At 42.4% G+C, this 23,466-nt stretch overlaps 1 protein-coding gene across 2 annotated transcripts in view; it reads right to left on the reverse strand.

Annotated features, from left to right (window-relative positions):
* Window positions 1–23,466, reverse strand: part of ADCY2 (adenylate cyclase 2) — a 407,413-nt gene that overhangs the window by 63,088 nt on the left and 320,859 nt on the right. For both annotated transcript variants that reach the window (XM_046000686.1, XM_046000685.1), the window contains exon 15: window positions 11,941–12,025. In XM_046000686.1, the coding sequence (XP_045856642.1) occupies window positions 11,941–12,025 (85 nt within the window). The remainder of the gene's footprint in view (window positions 1–11,940; window positions 12,026–23,466) is intronic.

Genomic DNA, 23,466 nt, shown 5'->3' on the forward strand with positions numbered 1-23,466 from the left:
TTAGTTGTGTTAAAAAACACACAGCAGAACGTTCTCCCTCTTCATTTTTTAAAGATTTTTTATTTATTCATTTGAGAGAGAGAGAGCGAGCGAGCACAATCAGGCGGTAGAACAGAGGGAGAAGGAGAAGCAGACCCCCACGGAGCAGGGAACCCGATGCAGGACTCGATCCCAGGACGCAGGGATCATGACCTGAGCCAAAGGCAGAGGCTTAACCCACTGACCCCCCAGGCGCCCCACCATCTTCATTTGTAAGCGCACAGTCTGGTAGCGTTAACCATATTCACATTGTTGTGTAGCACAGGTCTGCGACTTTTCACCTCGCACAACCGAAAGTCTTGACCATTAAAGAACTCCCCTCCCCCCTTCCCCTTCCCTCGGGCCACCACTGTCTTACTTCTGCCTCTAAGCGTTCGACTACCCTGGGTGTCTAATAAACACGGAATCGTGCGGTATGGGTGTTCTGTGACGGCTTATTTCCCTCAGCCTCATCTCGAGGCTCATCCACGCTGTCACATGTGACAACCTTCTTTTCATAAGGTTGAATAGTATTCTGTTCTATGTAACCACATTTCATTTATCCATTCGTCTGTGGGTGGACACTGTGTGGCCTCTGGTTTGTGGCTCTTGCAAATAATGTGGCAGTGACCATGGGCGCTAGAGAAGTTCTTTGCATACGAGAAGGGACTGAGGTATTTACAGGACGGCAATGTTCCCTCAGCATTTTCTGTGGCCCAGACTCTGCTCTGTGGGATTTCAGGGTGTGAGGTCACTTCATCCTGAAGGCCGCCTTTCCAGGGAGGGGCTGCCATGATCCGGACCGTCGTCCAGGTAGTAAGGGAACAGAGGTGGGGAGAGTCCTGAGGGGTGGGTGACACACGGCCTATGCCAGGCGCTACTGGGCATAGTCACAGAGGTCCCCGGACGGGGCGAGTGGGTACATAAGACTTCTCTAGGGATCTACATTTTCACCTTCACACGAAAGGCACTGTGGCCGGATGGCTACGTGTCCTGAAAACACCAAAAAGAGGTTACGATTTCAAAAATTTTAAGAGAAGGCCAACATCCCATACCTTTCTGACTTGTACCAAGTTAATATGACGGTAAAACAGGTGTAACATCCATAACCCCCAAGCAGCAAATCCTCCCCAGCAAACAAACTGTCCCTTTATTTCTCTCCCTCTTTTACATCTTTCTGTTTGGTTCTCAAAAACATGTCTGCTTTAGTCTTAAAAACGGAAGCATCACAGTATGTCACATGCTGATACAGTGATTAAATGAGATTCTTGTTTTAGCGATCTTATTAATTAATTAACTAGTTTAGAGTTAGCTTGAGGCGGGGAGGGGCAGAGGCAAAGGGAGAGAGAGAGAAGTTCAAGCAGACTCCCTGCTGAGCGTGGAGTCCGATGTGGGACTTGATCTCAGCACCCTGAGATCATGACCCGAGGTGAAATCAAGAGTCATGACGCTTAATCAACTGAGCCACCCTGGTGCCCTTACGTGAGCTCCAACAAAGGATGACAGGTGGTTAGGACAGTAAGAACCCGCCCAGGGGCCCAGGATTAATCCCCCACAGCTGAGCAACTTTCTGCAGGTTAACTATCCTCCACGGTCTCAGCTTCCTCATCTCTAAAATGGGGCAATAATACTCGGCTCCTTGGTCTTATAAGAGATTAAATGAGCTCCATCAGGCACCAGGGTGGGACCTAAAAGCCTTAGCTCTTGTTACATTTATGAAGAAAACACAATACTTCTCAGAGGCATTTTAGTGACTAAAAATCTCCTCTCTTCCTATCAATGTGAACAAAAAAGCCCTCATCTTCCCTCCTTTTCACTACAGTGTTTCCTCCAGGCAGCCGCCTTCTCTCTTCATTCCTGTCGCCAACTAGAGGCCAAGAAGAGAACTGCCCCAAACGTGAGACTGAGCAACGCTAGCCACCAGGACTAGGAAACAGCGGGTGACAGGAACAAGGGCCATGAACCACAATGCAGAGAGAGGAGGAGGAGTTGAAGATGCTCGTGGGAGCAGAGAAGAGAAGAGACGTTGGAAGGAAGAGGAAGAGGAGACCATTGATTCTACCGCAGCTCTGAGTAAAAAGCTCTGCTTGGATCCTGATAAGATAATTTATCTCGGTTTATTCTATTTTGGGTTAAGCATTCAAGTAAAATCTCTGTTGGAAAAATAAGTTTATCAAAATTTGCATCATCCCAATCCCAGTGAAACATCACAATGATACCATCTCCCAGAATATTTGGGCATTTATTCAGAAGGTGCTTTTCGGACGAAAACGAGAGCCCAGGTTCGTTCCTCCATGTGGTCTTTGGTTTAGCGACCGGCATCACTCCAGTCAAATCTGCGTCCTGCCTTTCTTGACCACCAGGGGGACTCGCCGTATGCACGTGGCCCCCCAGTCACAAGGAGCTGACTGTGGGCCTTCCAGAAACGCGCTTGGATGTTAACGCCCCCGGCAGATGGAAAAGGAGAAAGAATATAGATTTATACGGAAACGCTACCCTGGGGTTGGTGCCGGGGACAGTGCGCAGGGCAGCTGGCTAACAAGGATGTGGATGGAAGTCAAAGTTCTTCATTCACTACAGGCAGAAGATTCTCCTCAGAAAAATGTTTATAGACTATGTTTGGATTAAAGGAAAAACAACAGGAAAAAAAAAATATCTCCTCCCCCTTCTTCCTTCCTACCCCCTACCCCCGCCCCACTTTGAACCTCTTGCACTGGAAACAATCGGTAATCCCTCATTCTAAAATTCCTCCTAATTTAACGTAATCATTATAGCACGGATTGCACTGGCAATTTCATTAGGATCCTTTTACTTTTCTTATTTCTTATTTTTATTTTTAGAGAGAGAACATGTGTGCACATGCATGTGGGGGGGGGCAGGAGAACAGGGGGAGAGAGAGAGAATCTCAAGCAGGTTCCACACACAGTGTGAAGTCCCATGTGGGGCTTCACCTCACAACCCTAAGATCATGACTTGAGCGGAAATCAAGAGTCGGACACTTAACAACTGGCTGAGCCACCCAGGAGCCCCAGGGTCCTTTTAAAAAATAAAATTAGTTGCCTGAAAAGAAATAGATGTTGCTATTAAGTTTAATACAATGAAAAACATTTCAAAAAAGCTATAAATATAGGGTGCCTGGGTGGCTCAGTGGGTTAAGCCACTGCCTTCGGCTCAGGTCAAGATCTCAGGGTCCTGGGATCGAGTCCCACATCAGGCTTCTGCTCGGCAGGGAGCCTGCTTCCGCCTCTCTCTCTGCCTGCCTCTCTGCCTGCTTGTGATCTCTCTCTGTCAAATAAATAAATAAAATCTTTAAAAAAAAAGCTATAAATAGAATGGGAAGTAACACATTTTTATTATTAAAAAAACAAAACTCATCTTAAAATCTTGCCTGAAAAAATGGTGACTTTTTCACAGAGGCATGCATTTTTTGTGTATTTGCCTGAAGGAAAACCTACTTTGGCATTTACTTCCTCAAGGACTGTCTTTTTGCGTGGCCGCAAGCAGCTGTAGCATAATTACTTGTAATATTTAGTACCACAGAGACTGCCATGTGTACTTCGAGTCTTTAATTGTACTTGCTTTTCCTACAGAAAGGGGTCTTGATTCCAGTCAGTCATGTTTTACAAATCAACATGTTCCTTTCATAAGCCCTGAGTGAACCACGTTCTTCAGCCGTCCATCCACTGTGTGGCACTCACAGCCTGTCCACATTGCATTATCTTCGACGATGCACTTGTCTCTGGGAACACGGAGAGTTGGCTGAGGATGGTGACCATATCACACCCCTGTTTGTATTCCCAAAGCAGCACAGCATTCAGCAAAGAGCAGGGACTCAACAGAGGTATGCCCAATATGTGATCTCATCGTTAGCTCAACAATCTTACTTCATGTGTATCAGCCACTTATTCTTCAAAGAGAAATTTCTAGCAGTCAGAAACAATGAAGCAGTTCACTGCTAGAGGGACTGAAACTAGGAGTGTTCTAGAACTGGACACAAGCTGTAACACCTAAGGGGTGGGCTTCTGATGCCCACAGGAAAGAAGATGTTGTCTTGGGCTTGCAAAGGGTGAACAGCTGAGACCAAGAACCCTGAATAAAAACAGAAACTTGAGGAGTGCATATATTTTTTCAAATTAGTGTTTTCATTTACTTGGGTAAATACTCAATAGTGGAATTACTGGATCATATGAGCACTGAGTAATGTACAGAACTGTTGAATCATAATATAGCACACCTAAAACTAATATAACACTGCATGTTAATTATACTTCAACAAAAACAAAAAGAACAAACAAATCCCAGAAGCCTCAGAAGACTGCTCCCTCTATGTAAACTAGTCTTCCACTGGCTCAGGAAGTATCAATAAACTTCCAATAAACTTAGATAAATTCTAACTCTAAATATGGTGATGAGTTTGAAATCATATTATATGTTGCATAATAGGAACCTCAAGTTGAGGTTCAACTGGCTCAAAGACCAGAGAAAGCCCTTCGAGTTCCTGCTAGGTATTAGAGGATAAGTCCCACCAAACATGACCTCAAAACAAAAAATAAATTAGGAACTACAGAGGACTATGGGCCATAAGAGAAAGAATCAACAGACACAACAGAAAGTAGAATTAGCACCACGGGACCTTCACGTATTATCCATCTGCAACAGCCTGCAAAATTACATTAAAGTAATCATGGATGGATTAGAGCACATAATGAATGAGCCCTTAGAAAATAACAGATGCATTTTTAAAAAGATCCACAAAGACTCTCAAGAGATGAAAATGTAGATATTGAAAAACTCAGTAGCTATGCTGGAAAGGGTAGGATAGCTCTGAGGAAATAGCCCATAGAACAGAAAGACAGGGATGAAAAACATGAAAGGAATCTTGAGGCACAGAAGGTACAATGAAGATTCTAGACACTTGTAATGAAAGTTTGAGAAAAAGAGAACAGTAGGACCAGGAAAGAAACAAAATACAAGGAGCTATGGACCAACCACTTTGTGGACCTGGAGAAAAGCATGAGTTCTGTGACTGATGTGACATCCTGATCCCTAGACAGGAAAATGAAAGCAAACTGCTACCTCAGCACAAGGAATCTATGGCCCATAACTGACTAGGAGAAAATCTACAAAATCACCAGAGAGAAGGCATATTGCCAGCCATGAAACAGCAATTAGCCTATAGATCTCTCCTTGGAAAATATGGACTCATGTTTTCACAATATTAGAAAAATTATCACAATTACTCAATGAAAAAAAAAAGACCATTGTTTAAATACAAAATCTGAGTACATTATGCACAGGGTCTCACTGAAAGGATTATCCTTTGGGAATATGGAGACAATCCTGGAGGAAGGAAGAAAGCTGAGACATTGACATACAGTAAGAATGATGGCAACAAAGAATAACAAGAACAGTTGAAACTTAGAAAAATTTATCCAATACTCTTCATCTTTCTGGGCTCTTTTACAGCTTACTGATTCAGCTCTCACCTCCCCTTCTTCAGCATAACTCCAGAGTTAGTCAAGAATCTGATCATCTTATTCCATCTTCCATATTTGAGAATGAAATGGAAGAAAGAATGATCAGATTTAGAGGACAGTATTCTTCATCAACAAGATGGAGATATTATTGAGCTCCACTGGTCCTGGATACATTAGACATTTGAAATTAATGAGTAAAAAGAAAATAGTAGGATATAAAACTTCCAAGTCACTAGAGGGAATAAGGGAGAACAGATAAATTGCATGGATCTAAGACAATACAGGAGAGGAAGAAAAAAAAGTAACAGTAAAGAAGATACATGATGAATTAGAGAAAAAGTGAAGTAAGTCTAGTAGTAATTATAATACACATAAACGTGTTATACTTGTCAGGTAAAAGAGAGAGACTGCTAAATCAGAGGAAATAACATGCAACTAGATGTTGTTTACCAGAGACACACCTAAACCCCACATACTGACAAGGAAAAGCTGAATAAAAAGAAGGAGGGAAAGGACAGTGGGAAAGTACAAAAGAAAGCTGGCAGAATTACATTGGCCCTGAAGAAAATAGACTTCAAGGGAAAAACACTGCTGTGGGGTAGAAAGCTTTTCTATCAGCCAGTGTGTGACCTACTTTCCTTCCACAGGACAGACTTGATGTTTGTGCTTTAATCTCTGCCAGGAATAGGGTCGGTGGGCGGGCACAGAATCTCTGTGACACAAAGCCCAAGACGACCACATTGAGAGAAAAATCTCTTCTGACGTGTGTCAGCATTTTCATGCACTGTGTCTGGCATCCTTGTTCTAAAAGACGCTTTGGGGGGTGGTTTTCTTGGTGGTATTTTTGGTTAGAGTCACTCTTTTGTATTTGTTGCTGAGATGTACGTCTACTTCAGTCGTTTAGTGTTAAATCTGGCCGTAATCACGTACTTATTATTACGAATAGTACTGACAAGTATTACTACTTTCATTGCTGACTTTACTGACAATGTAAACGTGAATCTTTTATTTTATTTTATTTTATTTTATTTTTTTTTAGATTTTATTTTTTTATTTGACAGACAGAGTTCACAAGTAGGCAGAGAGGCAGGCAGAGAGAGAGGGGGAAGCAGGCTCCCTGCTGAACAGAGAGCCCAATGCGGGGCTCGAACCCTGGGATCATGACCTAAGCCGAAGGCAGAGGCTTAACCCACTGAGACATCCAGGTGCCCCTTCTTATTTTACATTTTAGTTTCTACTTTGGCAAATTGAATTGTTTTGATTATTAAGTAAAATAATAGAATTTCATATTTGTAGGATTCTCCTATATGTGAAAACATTTTTCAAAGTATTATTATGGGGGCACCTGGATGGCTCAGTGGGTTGAACCTCTGCCTTCAGCTCAGGTCATGATCTCGGGGTCCTGGGATCGAGCCCCGTGTTGGGTTCTCTGCTCTGTGGGGAGCCTGCTTCCTCCTCTCTCTCTCTCTGTCTGCCTCTCCACCTACTTGGGATCTCTGTCTGTCAAATAAGTAAATGGTATCTTTAAAAAAAAAAAAAGTATTGGGGCACCTGGGTGGCTCAGTGGGTTAAAGCCTCTGCCTTCGGCTCAGGTCATGATCCCAGGGTCCTGGGATCGAGCCCCACATCAGCTCTCTGCTCTGCAGGGAGCCTGCTTCCTCCTCTCTCTGCCTGCCTCTCTGCCTAGTTGTGATTTTTCTCTGTCAAATAAATAAAATATTTTAAAAAGAAGTATTATTATGAAAGGTACTTTCTTACTAGAATAATTTAGTGTCTAAATTCACTCATAAATCAATATTTTCCCCCATCTTACCAAAAGTCTTTTAAGATGGAAGCTGTACTTTCCCCAGAATCCAGTTTTAAAACAAACCAGGCCAACAGCTGAATAATGTGTGTCAGGAAACTAGACCAGAGAGAAATAAGGATGAGATTCTCTGTGAGGTAGTCCTGACTTTCCAATGTGATTTTGACCAGTGGATGGCTTGGCCGTCACTGCAAGGCATCTTCCGTGCCACGCACGCCCATGACCATGAACGTGGACATCCTAGTGCTGGGCGCTCACCTGCTGGTGACTCTCTCCACACACAGTCTGACGCCTTCCAAAACATTCCCCCTACATGACTGCAAGTGGGAGCTGCTGAAGCGGGCAGCGCCTCCAGAGCTGGGCACCTCTCGTCCACAACACACGGGGCTGGACAAGGTCCTCTCTGGGTTTCCTGTCCGCTCTCAAGGTCTGCCATTCTGAAATGCTAACCTCAGGAAGGTGCTGATGCCACGGTGCCTGCAGACACCTGACAAGGGAGAACGGGGACAGGCCAGGATGCCGGGAGGCCAGGAGTCTGGCAGCCTTGGCAGCAGGGGTTGGCGTCTGGGGCTGAACTCAGCCACGCGCTCGGAAGAAGTCAACCCGCAGGGAGGATGAGGGCCAGACGTGTTCTGCGCAGCAGTGCCCGCAGGCTGCCGCTGGGTGCATCCCAACATTCCCTCAAGCGTCCGAGGTGGAATATTTATCTTGTATCTCAAGTGCCTGAAGTACTACAATGAACAAAACGGGGCCGCAGTGACCTCTTGCTCTTGCAAAGATCACTGGTGAGAGTATAAATGGGAATCGCCACCAGCAGGCACAAGTGACGCGGGTGGTGACAACAGGGCGGGGGTGGGGGGGCTCTGCTGAGTTGGCTGGGCAAGGCCCGGAGATCAGTTCCAACCGAGGAGACAAGTCGAAGCAGACTGGAGTCAAGAACAGTAGCGTGTGTGCGATGGTGTGTCACTGTGGTGCGACAAGGGCCACCCTCTCAGCAGCGCTATGTGCATACGCCCGCCCGCAGGACCTGGGCCCACACTAGGGCATCTGAAGAGGATTCCTGGGCCACCGGGGTCACCTAACTGCCTGGGGGGGGGGGGCTGGGGAGGTAGGGTGCTGTTGGGGAGACGGGGTGGTGTTGGGGAGATAGGGGTGGTGTTGGGGAGCAGGGGTGGTGTTGGGGAGATGGGGTGGTGTTGGGGAGCAGGGATGCTGTTGGGGAGACGGGGTGGTGTTGGGGAGATGGGGTGGTGTTGGTGAGGCAGGGGTGGTGTTGGGGAGATAGGGGTGGTGTTGGGGAGCAGGGATGCTGTTGGGGAGATGGGGTGGTGTTGGGGAGATGGGGTGGTGTTGGTGAGGCAGGGATGGTGTTGGGGAGATAGGGGTGCTGTTGGGGAGGCAGGGGTGGTGTTGGGGATATGGGGTGTTGGGGAGCAGGGATGGTGTTGGGGAGCAGGGATGGTGTTGGGTAGCAGGGATGGTGTTGGCGAGGTAGGGGTGGTGGTGGGGAGGCAGAGGTGGTGGTGGGGAGGCAGGGGAAGGGGCGTACGGAGCGGATGAGCGGACTCGGTGGAGGGGACCTCATGAGAAGACACGAGTACGGCAGTGTTTCCTCAGTGCCTGCCTATGAAACACTCCTGTGGGCAGCATTCTGCTGGCTTCACCGGAGGACAGAAAGCCAGCGCGGGGAACAATTCCTGTCTCAGAAAACACCCTCTGTGTAAGGGGAAACAACAGTTAGACTGAACAACAACAAAAAAAAGACAAAAAGACGAAAAGAGGGGGAGTCAATTACGTTGTTCCATAATCACATGCTGAATTATACAGCAGAGATCCTAAGCCCCACGGCGCTGGAGGGAGGGCCTGGTGCAGGGACTGGTGGCATTCTGAAAAAGCTTCTAGAAGGCAGGCAGTTGCAGGGCCCACCCACAGGCTGAAGTGAGCAACATGGGCAGGGGGAACTTCCAGGAGCGGCTAGGGCAGGGGAGGGTGGAGGAGGGGAGCGGGGGAGGGGGCAGAGGGAGGCAGATAAAGGCATAAAGACATGCTCCAAGGTTCTCATCTCAGGAAATGTGGTAACAAATACATTTCCTGACTCTTCTTACACTGAACAACTATCGGTCTGATTTTTCTAGCAAAAGAAAAAAAAACAACCCTGCACTTCATGATCACTCTTATTTCTTGCCCATTTTAATGTGGGTCTCCCTCTCTCTCTCTCTCTCTCTCTCTTTTAAATCAAACCCAGCTGTACAATAATGACAAGTCAATGGCAGGCAGGTCCCCAGGGGGACAAAGGTAAATCCTTGGAGGAAAATTCTCCATCAGGCTTACCTTCTCTTGACCTCCTTTATCGAAGGATTTTACATGAGTATTAGCATCAATGTTTCCTCTGGCATTTAAGCTCACATATGTTAATGGGAGGATATGAAGGGTATTAATATTTCTGGGATATTAAATACACTTTCAGAAACTCAGTATTTAATCCAGAAATAAATGAAATCACAGGAAGACTTCCTACATTGGGCAGGTTTTCAGGAGGCTGGGGGCAGTTAGGATGTCATGCTCGTTCCCTGTGATCACTATCTGTGACGCACCACACTTTTGACTGAATTTGGAAGATAGAATAGAAAGCACACTGAAGGCCTTTGACATTGGTTGTGCCTTAATTTCTTTGATGTTGACAGTATAAAAAAGTCCTTACAGAATCCTTTAAACAGTACAAAGAACCTCTTACGAGAATGAGAAGAATCCCTTGAATTCTACCAGGATTTCCTCTTGACCAAGGACTGCAGCCGGTCAGTGGTGGGAGTGGGGCGAGACTCTTCACTAATCCTGCTAATTCAAGGTCAGAAAGTCAGGTCCTCAAGCCGAGGCTTCCAGACCACTTCGGCCAAATCTAGCCTTCTTTCGAGGAGGAGGCAGGCACCTGTTCAGTCCCAGCACTGAAATTTTCCCAGAAGATAACACAGAGTTACAGACTCCCTAGCATCTGGTGTGTGGGTATCAGGGTCTTAGGAAGCCCCTGGAAGGAGGAGGAACCGGGCACTGTGGGTGTGGGATCCTGATGGCCCGGAAGCACCACAGGGTGAGTCGTGCGAGGTTGGCTGGATTACACCCAGGCTGAGAGGAGAGACATTACGGGTAAGAACGGAAGCATTCTGTCAAAGCAACAAAGTTGCCCTGGAGATCCTTTTTCCAGCCCTGCACCACCCCCCTTCTCTGTTTCTTCTCCATAGCAATTTAGTGGAAAGAAAAAAGTCAGCTTGAAACCTTAAAAACACACTATGTTCCCCCGACCCTGAAGACCGGGTTCCTTGGAACGGCACAAGAAATGGGGCCACTTAGGCACAATGACAGAAGCTGCTGTAAGCAGAATGAGGCTTGGATTTCCAGAGGGACCACGAAGGACAGTTCCTGTTCTGAAACCTGAGAGATGGGCTGCGGAAGCCTTCTGGGGGCCAGGAAACAGAGAGGGGAGGCAATGAGGGAGGAAACAAAAAGCAACAGGTTAGTGTGGGGGTAGTTTCTATTATTGTGGAAAGCCATCAGGAATGCCCTGGGCTTCATCAGGACTTAAGGTAATGAGGACGTCATTCCTCACTCACCTTCTGAGAAAAGCCTATGTGCTTTTCCATGTAAGGAAAATGTGAACCTGGAAAACCAGACTTCTTTGTAGTTAAACATTTTAGAAACTTGACAAAGATTCCCATGGGGCAATATCTACAATCGATAGTTTTCAGGGGATTTAAAGAAACTTGAGACGCCACGTGTGCATTCCCGGAAATCGGAAACCATGGTGCCACTTTGGGAAGAGTTTCCAATCTGATTTGAAACATCTCAACTACGATGTAGCAAACACCCCCCCATCAGTTTGCAAAGGTACCGCGGCAGACCGTATACAGTGTCCATTGTGGAGAGGCATATTCTGAAATCTTAACACATCTTGGCTAAAAGATTTCTACACATCAGACTAGAATGTATCTGATGCTTGGGACCTCACTCTGAACGGCCTTTCTTGTTTCCACACAAGAGAAAGCACTGTCTTTTTGGACTTCTGTCTCATTGTTGGCTTCCTTATGACGCTTTCATGGAGCCACGTGCTTTGGCCTCAGGAATACACTTAGATTTTTCACTCTGACATCCTGAACTACCACTTGAACCATAACAGCTTGCAATGATTGGTTTAAATGAAAACACTAACAAAACCTATTTTTACATTTTTATATTTACATTTTCATAGGTTCCAAATTTTTGTATCTTGAAAATGGATATAAAACACATTACTTGGTTTAAATTTTAATCCCCCCGTACAGAAAAATCCTCCTATTATACTAGTGTGAACTGCTATAATACTCTGAAAAGTCAGCGAGGACACAAAGTGGTGACAGAAATAAATGAACATGAATATGGTTTTATAGTGTGACAGCTAACACTTCTAATAATCCTCAAGTGAGTGTCTCGGCGGTGCCCAAGCTGCGTGAGTTGATGTTCTGGGCTGCTGACATGAAGCATGCAGGCCATTTACTGGGATCTGTGAGCTCCTGAAATGGTAACTCACCAAGCTCCCCTGTTTCAAGCAAGAAATCAGTTTTCATTCAACGAGCACAGTTTTCAGAGAAGTTCCATGTTTGAAGGACCTACCAGAAGCTGTCCAGCAAAGCAGATGAAGAGGATGAAGGCGAGCACGAGAAAGGCAGCTCCGAAGGAGATCCCCAGAACGGACGTTCTACCAGGGAAGCAAAAGGAACAGGTTAGTGTGGGGTAGTTTCCATTATTGTGGAAAGCCACCAGGAACACCCTGGGCTTCATTAGGACTTAAGGTAATGAGGACTTCATTCCTCACTCACCTTCTGAGAAAAGAAATCGGAGCTAAAACCAAGAACACGTCCCGAGAAAAGTGTGTCCACAATTGTGTTTATCACCTTGCTGATTCATCAAAATCGCCCTAGAGGCACCAGGTCCTTGGGAAAGCAAAAAACCATCTTTTTTGGACTCTCCTACACAACGGCGCTTTGATGCCTGGGCCCGGCCTCTTCCCGGGGAGGAGCAGCCTCATCTGATGCCCTGAAGGACCTCCTGGCCCATCCTTACTCCTGCTCACTCAGGAAACACTGAGTCCTTGCCCTCCCCAAGACAACCCAGCCACATTCAACTTCCTTCAGCAATCACGCAGCTAAATGTTTACTGAGGCTCCCCAAAGACTTCAGGAACTACGGCCTTCACATTCTTCCCCAAGCTGATGAACATGCAAGCGTCTTCCTATGATCACGTGGAACACTGAGTTACAATTCTGCCACCGACAGGTTGTGGGTAGATAAAAAGCATTAAAAGAAGTGCGCGCTTCTCTGAGACATCCTTTATTTTTTATTTTTAGTTTTTTAGCGGTTTATTTATTCATTTTGTGGGAGACAGAGAGTGAGAGAGACAATCTCAAGCAGACTCCCCACTGAGCACTGAGACCAATGCAGGGCTCAACCTCATATCCCTGAGATCATAACCTGCACCAAAATCAAGACTCAGAGGCCCAATGACTGAGCCACCCAGGCACCAAGAAACACCTTTTAAATCATTAAAAAGTTCAAAGCCTCTTAAAACCTCATTTATTCCAAAGATAATGTTCAGGGGTATTAAAACAGCTGGACCACAACGATTAATCAAAGATGAAATTTCATCTTATGGTTCTTGGTGCTATAATAAATGGAATTGATTCTCTAATTTCTCTTTCTGTATTTTCATTGTTAGTGTATAAGAAAACAACTGATTTCTCTACATTAATTTTTCATCCTACCACATTACTGAGTTGCTGTATGAGTTCTAGTAGTTTGGGGGTGGATTCTTTTGGGTTTTCCATATAAAGTATCATGTCATCTGCGAAGAGAGAGTTTGACTTCTTCCTTGCCAATTTGGATACCTTTTATTTCTCTTTGTTGTCTGATTGCCGTTGCTAGAACTTCTAATACTATGTTGAACAAGAGTGGCGAGAGTGGGCATCGTTGTCGTGTTCCTGATCTCAACGGGAAGGCTGCGAGCTTTTTCCCATTGAGGATGGTATTTGCTGTGGGTCTTTCACAGATAGATTTTATGAAGTTCAGGAATGTTCCCTCTATCCCTATACTTTGAAGCATTTTAATCAGGAACGGATGCTGGATTTTGTCAAATGCTTTTTCTGCATCAATTGAGAGGACCATGTGGTTCTTCTCTCTTCTCTTATTGATGTGTTCTATCACACTGATGGATTTGCGAATGTTGAACCAACCTTGTATCCCAGGGATGAATCCCACCTGGTCATGGTGGATAATCTTTTTAATGTGCTGTTGGATCCCATTAGCTAGGATCTTGTTGAGAATCTTGGCATCCATATTCATCAGGGATATTGGTCTGAAATTCTCCTTTTTGGTGGGGTCTTTGCCTGGTTTGGGGATCAGGGTAATGCTGGCTTCACAAAAAGAGTCTGGAAGTTTTCCTTCTGCTTCAATTTTCTGAAACAGCTTCAGGAGAACAGGTATTATTTCTTCTTTGAAAGTTTGGTAGAATACCCTAGGGAATACGTCAGGTCCTGGGCTCTTGTTTTTTGGGAGGTTTTTGATCACTGCTTAAGTCTCGTTACTAGATATTGGTCTATACAGGTTGTCAATTTCTTCCTGATTCAGTTTTGGAAGTTTATAGTTTTCCAGGAATGCATCATTAGGTTGCTTAACTTATTGGCATGTAACTGTTGATAATAATTTCTGATGATTATTTCTATTTCCTTGGTGTTAGTCATGAACTCTCTTTTTTCCTTCATAATTTTATTAATTTGGGTCCTCTCTCTTTTCTTTTGGATTAGTTTGGGCAATGGTTTATCGATCTTACTGATTCTTTCAAAAAACCAGCTTCTAGTTCCGTTGATGCATTCTACTGTATCTCTAGTTTCTATCTCACTGACCTCTGCTCTGATCTTGATTATTTCCCTCCTTGTATGTGGAGTTGGCTTAATTTGTCATTGATTCTCCATAAGATACCTGGGAATAAACCTAACCAAAGAGGTAAAGGATCTGTACTCGAGGAACCACAGAACACTCATGAAAGAAATCGAAGAAGACACAGAAAGATGGAAGAACATTCCATGCTCTTAGAGCAGAAGAATAAACATTGTTAAAATGTCTATACTGCCTAGAGCAATCTATACTTTGAAAGCCATTCTGATCAAAATCCCACCAGCATTTTTCAAAGAACTGGAGCAAACAATCCTAAAATTTGTATGGAATCAGAAGAGACCCCAAATTGCTAAGGAATTTGAAAAAGAAAAACAAAACGGGGGCATCACGTTGCCTGATTTCAAGCTTTACTACAAAGCTGTGATCATCAAGACAGCATGGTACTGACAAAAAAACAGACACACAGACCAGTGGAACAGAGTAGAGAGCCCAGATATGGACCCTCATCTCTATGGTGAAATAATCTTCGACAAAGCAGGACAAAATATCCAGTGGGAAAAATAGTCTCTTCAATAAATGGTGCTGGAAAAATTGGGAGGTTATGTATAGAAGAATGAAATTCGACCATTCTCTTACACCATACAAAAAGATCAACTCAGAATGGATAGGACCTCAACGTGAGGCAGGAATCTATCAAAATCTTAGAGACAAATATAGGCAGTAACCTCTTCGACATTGGCCACAGCAACTTCTTTCAAGACATGTCTCCAAAGGCAAAGGAAACAAAAGTGAAAATGAACTTTTGGGACTTCCTCAAGATTAAAGGCTTCTGCACAGCAAAGGAAACAGTCAACAAAAGAAAGAGGCAACCCACGGAATGGGAGAAGATATTTGCAAATGACAGTACAGGCAAAGGGTTGATATCCAGGATCTATAAAGAGCTTCTCAAACTCAACATCTAAAAAACAGATAGTCATGTCAAAAAATGGGCAGAAGACATAAACACACACTTCTCCAAAGGAGACATACAAATGGCTAACAGACACATGAAAAAATGTTCATCATCATTAGCCATCAGGGAGATTCAAATCAAAACCACATTGAGATATCACCTTACACCAGTTAGAATGGCCAAAATTAACAAGACAGTAAATAATGTGTGTTGGAGAGGATGTGGAGAAAGCAGAACCCTCTTACACTGTTGGTGGGAATGCATGTTGGTGCAGCTGCTTTGGAGAACAGTGTGGAGATTCCTTAAGAAATTAAAAATAGAGCTTCCCTATGACCCTGCAATTGCACTACAGGGTATTTACCTCAAAGATACAGATGTAGTAAAAGGAAGGGCCCTCTGTACCCCAAAGTTCATAGCAGCAATGGCCACAGTCACCAAACTGTGGAAAGAACCAAGATGCCCTTCAACGGACGAATAGATAAGGAAGATGTGGTCCATATACACAATGGAGCATCATGCCTCCATCAGAAAGGATGAATACCCAACTTTTGTATCAACATGGACGGGACTGGAAGAGATTATGCTGAGTGAAGCAAGTCAAGCAGAGAGAGTCAATTATCATATGGTTTTGCTTATTTGTGGAGCACAAGAAATAACAGGGAGGACATGGGGAGATGGAGAGGAGAAGGTAGTTGGGGGAAATTGGAGGGGTAGACGACCATGAGAGACTGTGGACTCTGAAAAAAAATCTGAGGGTTTTGGAGGGGTGGGGGGTAGGAGTTGGGTGAGGCTGGTGGTGGGTGTTAAGGAGGGCACGTATTGCATGGAGCACTGGGTGTGGTGCATAAACAATGAATTCTGGAACACTGAAAAAAAAAAGAATAAAAGCTGCCATCCTGAATGGTGAAGTCAAAAGAAAAAAATAAAATATATACTCCATTTATGTCAAAAAAAAAGATGAAATTCAAATGAGACATTCAAGGAGAGGTCAGATGGTGTCTCAGACTGCAGTAGAACCTTGTACGATGAGGCTGGCCAGAGACACTGAGGAGACAGAAGAATTGGCACAGAGAACAGAGCAGCGACACTGAGCACTGATGCATGGAAGGTTCAGATGGAACTCAGCAACACGCGTGCATGGCTGTGAGTCCACAGCAAGGGAACTAACATAGATACCAGTGCCTGCGGCCATCATGATGGGAAGGTTCCACTGTGTTCACAGCCTCAAATACCTCCTCTGTTACGAGAAGACTTACACATCACTCAAGGTCAACAAAATCTTGGCTTCAAACCCAAAACTGAGCCTGACTCAGTGGTGCACTGGGCACTGAGTTATCTGCTAGAGTGAATTCCAGTGCTTTCAAGTACCTAGCCAGATAATGACATTTGTTCACATTTCATGAGTAATGCTAAGTCTCCGCTAGACACATGTATATACACCAAGTACACCTCGTCCCATGCGAGGCTATAATGATAGACAAGTAAGGTGTCATAGCTGCTTTGAGCTGCTTACAGTGCAGTGGAGGTAAGCACCGTCTGTCCTTACTTCCCTTCCCTAGAATATCCTGCTTTCAGACAGCACTCCAGTCCTCAGTCTCTGGTCAGAAGCCACCAGTCTCCTATCTGCCCAACACATAATCTCAGAGCCTCTTGGTTAGCCAGGCAGTGTGGGGGAAGGGGAGTGTGAAACAGTCAACAACTCAGAGGAAGGGAGGCCTCGGGGCACTCTTATGACTGAAGAGGGACACGGTAACTCATCTGCTGAATTTGTGCTTGCCAGCTTTCTTACGCATTTTTACAGGACAGCTCCGATAGGCTTTCTCTGATTCTGTGCTGCCTGGTTCCTTTCTGGTATCAGGGTAATATGGGCTTCACCAGGTTGAGTTTGGAAACATTACATTTTTTTCTTAGGTCTGAAACTGTTTAAATAACACATAAGTGGTCTCTTCTAGAAGGTTTGGTATATATCAACTGTAAAACCATCTGATGAGAGTGACGGTGGTCATGGTGATGGTGATGATCTTGATGATAATGGTGAGGGTGTGATGGTGATGGTGACAATGACGGTGATAGTGACAATGATGGTGGTGATGGTGATGGTGATGATGATGGTGATGATGATGATGGTGATGATGGTGATCATGACGATAATGTTGGTGATGGTGATGAAGATGATGGTGATCATGATGATAATGTTGGTGATGCTGATGGTGATGGTGGTGATCATGACGATAATGTTGGTGATGGTGATGAAGACGATGGTGATCATGACGATAATGTTGGTGATGGTGATAATGACCATGATGGTCATGATGGTGATGGTGGTGATGATGGTGAAGAGGGTGGTGATGTGAAGATAGATTACTCTGTGCCAACCACTGTTCTAAAGGCTTTATCTGTAGAATTCACTTAATCCTCACAATAATCATGGATAACATTTACTATCATTACCTCATTTTACCAAGGAGAAACTGAGGCCCAGAGAAGTTGAAAAACTTGCCTGAAGTCATACCTCTATTAAGTAGCGTGGTCAGGATTTATGCCCATTCGGTTGTATTCCTGACCCAGATTTGGTTTTTAGGAGCAGACGTGTCACATTTCTGTCTTGCTTATTGGTTCTATTTCTTGAGTCAATTTTGATAATTTTCCTGGAAAATTTAGATTTAGATTTTTAAATGTAAAGTATTCTAAATATTCTTTTAATTTTAAAAGTCTCCATTTCTGAAGCAGTTTTCTTGATCTTAATGTCTTTTTTCTTTTTCTCTCTAGATCAGATTTTTGAAGCTGTGCATGTTTGTTGAGCTTCACAGTGAGCGAGCTTTTGGGTTTATTATTAAGGTCTATGCATTCCGATACTTTTTCACGTAATTAGTTTCTGATTTAAATTTTGACAATTGCTTCCTCCTTCTTTACACAAACATATTACTTTTTTCTTGATTGTTATTATTGCCAATCTTTTATATTTTCTATAAATGCACTTAAGGACATAAATATTTCTAGAACTACTGCTTTAGCCAAATCCTACAGCTTTTGATTTGTAGTTACTCATTGTTGTTCTTCTCTAAAAAGCCTGTAATTTCAACTTCCATTTCCTTTTAATATAAGAATTATTCAGAAGTCTAATTTATAGATTCCACAAGATTATTTTTGATCTGTTCCTGTTACTTCTAATTTTATTAGGTTTGACCAGAAATTGTGGTCTCTATTATTTCTACTTTAACAATTTATTTTTCTCCTAGGGTGTGATGAACATGATTTACATCTATTGTATCTTACAGATTTCTAAAAATGTTATGTATTTCTTTTTGCCAGAAACAAAGCACGTTCCCTAAATATGTGTACTGTCAGAGCCAGATGAGTTAGTCAGATTCCCAGTGGGCTGACTTAATGGTTCTATTTGGTCTGTCAATTTTAGAATGTATTAATATTTCGGGCCAGGATTGTGGGTTTGTCAATATATCTGAACATTCTAATGGCTTCTCTTTATTTCAAAGAGATGCTGGAGTGTGTGAAGGTTTACGATTATTAAGTCCTCTTGGTGACTCAACCATTGCACAAGTCTTTCTTTTTCTTGTGCTGAATGCCTTCCGCTTGATTCTATGTCATCAGAAATTTTTATTCCTGCAAATTTCCTTTTCCTGTAAGTTGTTTCCTAGAATAGCTGTTTTCCATCCTTATTTTTTACTTTTCTTGTATTTTAATTTTAGCAAGATCTCCTGTACTAGTACAGAGTTGACCTTATGTTTTAGCCTCAATCCTTGAGTCTCTTTCCATGATAGGACATTTTAATCTACTCACAATTATGAAATTTGGCAATATTTTCTTAAAGTGTTCAGTAGAAGTCACAAAGAAATCACAAAGAAATGGTGGGAAGTTTTCTTTGAAAGAAGGTTTCAAAGACAAAATTTAATAAATTTAATGGATATAAACCCATTAAAATTTTCTATCCTGGGGCGCCTGGGTGGCTCAGTTGGTTAAGCGACTGCCTTCAGCTCAGGTCATGATCCCAGAGTCCTGGGATCAAGTCCCACATCGGGCTCCCTGCTCCTTGGAGAGTCTGCTTCTCACTCTGCCTTTCTCCCCTCTCATGCTCTCTCTCTCAAATAAATAAATAAAATCTTTAAAAAAAAAAAAGAAGTCAATCATTCTCAACATTATTTAAAAAAATTTTTTTTCTATCACATTATGTGTCAGTTTTGGTAGAGTTGCTTTTCAAAGAATTTTCCCATTTTAGGCAAATTATAGATCTTTTTGGTCTTGAGTAATTTGTAATATTCCTTATTTATTCCATTAATGTCTGTAGGATCTGTAGTGAATCCCCTTTCATTTCTTACATCATTAGTTGGGTGCTCTGTGATTATCTCTCTTTCGTGATCAGTCTTGCTAGTGGTTTAGGAATTTTTCAACTTCTTCAAAGAACCAACTTTTGCTTTATTAATTTTATGTATTGGTTGTTTTCTATTTTATGGATTTCTTCCTTCTTTAGTATTTATTCCCTTCTACTTGATTTGCTCATCTTTTTCTGGTTTCCTAAGTCAAAACTTTGGCAACAAATTTTAACCCTTTCTTCTTTTCTAATATAAGTGTTTTAAAGCTACAAACTTCTAAGTTACTGTTTCAAATTATACCCCACACTTCTGGGTAGGTTATATTTTGATATTAAAAATATTTTCTGGGTCGCCTGGGTGGCTCAGTTGGTTAAGCAGCTGCCTTCGGCTCATGTCATGATCCCAGCGTCCTGGGATCAAGTCCCACATCTGGCTTCTTGCTCAGCAGGGAGCCTGCTTCTCCCTCTGCCTCTGCCTGCTGCTCTGTCTGCCTGTGCTCACTCTCTCTGACAAATAAATAAATAAAATCTTAAAATTTTTTTTTCTAATTTCTCTTTGATTTTTTTTATTTGACTCATAGGTTATTCAAAAGCATATAGTCTAAGGCTGAGATATTTGGGGATACTTTAGATATTCTGCTCTCTTCGTTTCTATTTTGATTTTGGTGTGGTTAGACATCACACTAAGTTTTTTTTATCTTTTCAAATTTATTGCAATCTTTACAATACATCAAGATGCTTCTGTGGCCTAGTATATATTTTGGCTGTGTTCCACCTGCAGTTAAAATCACATGTATTTTACAGCTGGGTCAGTGTTCTATGAATATCAGGTTCAAGAAGTACATAATCTTGTTCATGTCTTCTATATCCTTATTTATTCAATAAGGCAAGCAAAAGGGATACTAAAAATCTGTGATTGTAGATGTATTAAACACTTTGGTTTGTACCATTTTTTTCCTTTTATGTATTTCATAGCTCTGTTTTAGGCATTATGCACATTTCATGATTCTATGTTTCCTGATGATTTGCCTCTTTCATTATTATTTAATGTCTTTGTTGATACTTCTTTCTGTCTACTTTATTACTCTATGTACAGTAATCTTCTCATGTTGTTTAGATGGTACATGTCTTCTATCCTTTTAATTCTATACCAACTGCTTTTTGTACTTAAAATGTATCCCTTGGGGATGCCTGGGTGGCTCAGTTGGTTAAATTCCTGCCTGTGGCTCAGGTCATGAACTCAGGGTCCTGGGATCAACCCCGCTTAGACTCCCTGCTCAGTGGGAGTCCTCTTCTCCCCTCTCCTTCTGCCCCTTCCCCTTCCTTGTGTTCTGTCTTTCTCTCTGTCTCTCAAATAAACACATAAAATCTTTTAAAAATACATCCTTTGTGCTATTGATAATGCTTTTATAAACACTGGGGTGCATGTGTCCCTTTGAATCAGTCTTTTTGTGTCCTTTGGGTAAATACCTAGTAGTTCAATTGCTGGGTCATAGGGTCATTTTGTATTTAGCTTTTGGATGAACCTCCATACTGTGTTTCAGAATGGCTGTATCCATTTGCATTTTCACCAACAGTGTAAATGAGTTATGGAAAGAGCCCAAATGTCCATGGGCTGACAGATGAATAAAGAAGATATGGTATACATATGAAGTGGAATATTACTCAGCCATCAAAAGAATGAAATCTTGCCATTTTCAATGACATGGAAGAACTAGAGTATATTATGCAAAGTGAACTAAGTCAAAGAAAGACAAATACCTTATGATTTCACTCGTATGTGGAATTTAAGAAACAAAACAGATGAACATAGAAGGGAAGAAAAAATAAGATAATGGAATGGGAGCAAACCATAAAAAATTCTTAACTATAAGAAACAATTAGCATTGCTGGGGAAGTGGTGGAGGGAGGGATAACTGGGTGGTGAACATTAAGGAGGGCACAGGCTGTTATATGCAACTGATGAGTCACTAAATTGTACCCCTGAAATTAATAATACACTATATGTTAACTAAATTGTATTTAAATGCTAAATAAAGTAAGTTATGACTATCCGGCTTGCCTCAGAAAGAAACAGAATCTCTGAATAGACCTATAAAAGAGATTAAATCAGTAATTAAAACAAAACCCAAACCAAAAATTACTTGCAACAAAAAGCTCACACCCAAATGGCTTCACTGGTGAATTCCACAAAACATGTAAAGAAGAATTTTCTCTAGTTTTTAACATCTTCCAGAAAATAAAAAGGACGGACCAAGTTTCTAACTGATTCTGTAAGGCCAGCATCACCCTCATATCAACATCAGACAAAGATTTCATAAGAAAACAAAACTGAGACCAATGTGTCTTATAAATATAGACACGAGAACCCTGACAAACTATTAGGAAACCAAATCTAGTCATATATAAAAAGGATTATATAACATGACAAAGTGGGATTTATCTGAGAAATGCAAGGTTGGTTTAATATCTGAAAACCAACTAATGTATAATACACTGTACTAATAAAGGAAAAGAAACCCGTATGATCATATCAATAGCTGCTGAAGAAGCATTAGACAAAATATGACATCCTTTTATTATGAAAACACTTAAGAAACTAAGATTAAAAAGGGGGATTTCCTTTATCCTAATAAAGGCATGCATGAAAAACCTACAGGTCACATACGTTTAATGATGAAATACTGAACGCTGTCCTCCTAAAATCATGAACAAGAATATATGTGTGCTGTGACTACTTCTACTGAAATCACACCACAGTTTCTAGTCAGGGAAATTAGGCAAGAAATTGTAATAAAAGACATCACATTGGAAAGGAGGAAGTAAGCTTATCTGTGTTTGCAGATGATATGAGTTGGTATCGAGAACATGATGTCACAGCCTGAGATTTAGACCCAGAGCACCTCAAACCTATGGCTGTCCAGTTCTCAAGTTCATAGTTCACTGGCATTTGTGTTCAGATGGACCGCTCATCCCAGGGAACAAGAAACACCATAAGACAAAGTAATGGCTGACCCAAAGCTCCTAATTATAACCGTTTATCCTGACTGCTCTATCAAAACCACGTTCAGACTCATTGAGCATACCCAGATGTCTGTGTAGAAGAGTAAATTTTAATTAACATTCTAGCTGCAAAGCTAACACACAAGCATAATTGATTTATATACTCACTGAAAAGCAAACCTGACTCTTCCCTGTCATGAGGTAAGAACAATTACACTTTTTAGTGACAGTTTTTGATTTTGGCACTTCAATCAAGTGTATTGTTACAGTATATGGAAAAAGCTGATTTGAGACAAGGTCCTTTCTCCTTTCTGGTTGGTTGTTGTTGGTTTTTTTTTTTTCTGTAGTCAATTTATTGCTTACAGGTGGTCCAGGCATGGGTGAGAAAGCCCATTTGCAGGCAGGAAAAATCCGGCAGAAATATACCTCCACTATCTCTCAAATATCTGAAAGCTGTATTAACTATAAACTGGTTCTGTGGGTAAATAATGATGTCTTTACCTGGAATTCTGTTCAATGTGATGACTTCCATGGCCCTCCTCCCTCCTTGCCCTCACCTCCTTCCCCCAAGAACGATGCAGATTCTCCCATCAACGCTCTATTCACACCTGTTACATGGTGTTCCAGGAGGATGATATGAACTCAGGGAAGAAGGCTTTTCTCTTAACTGTAGGTTACCGTGCAGTCATAAAACCCCCTTTATCTCTCTTTTTTTAAGTGACAGGTGATAGAACTTTGAAATGAAAGGGAATTTGGTTTAAAAAGAATTAGAAGCTGAGAAGGCAAAGAGGCATTTAAATATTCATCATTATTACAGATCACAGTAGCCTTTCTCTAATAACAGGACTTAGGAACTTCGGGATGTTCTGACCACTTGAAGGTCCTGTGATGTGGTGAAAGGGAGAAGGAATTGTATTAGGCAGAGCAAAAAGCCTCCATTCCACGGCAACAATAAGGGCTGAAGATTT

Source organism: Meles meles, chromosome 3, assembly GCF_922984935.1.
Source record: "Meles meles chromosome 3, mMelMel3.1 paternal haplotype, whole genome shotgun sequence".
NCBI classification, from domain to species: Eukaryota; Metazoa; Chordata; class Mammalia; order Carnivora; family Mustelidae; genus Meles; species Meles meles.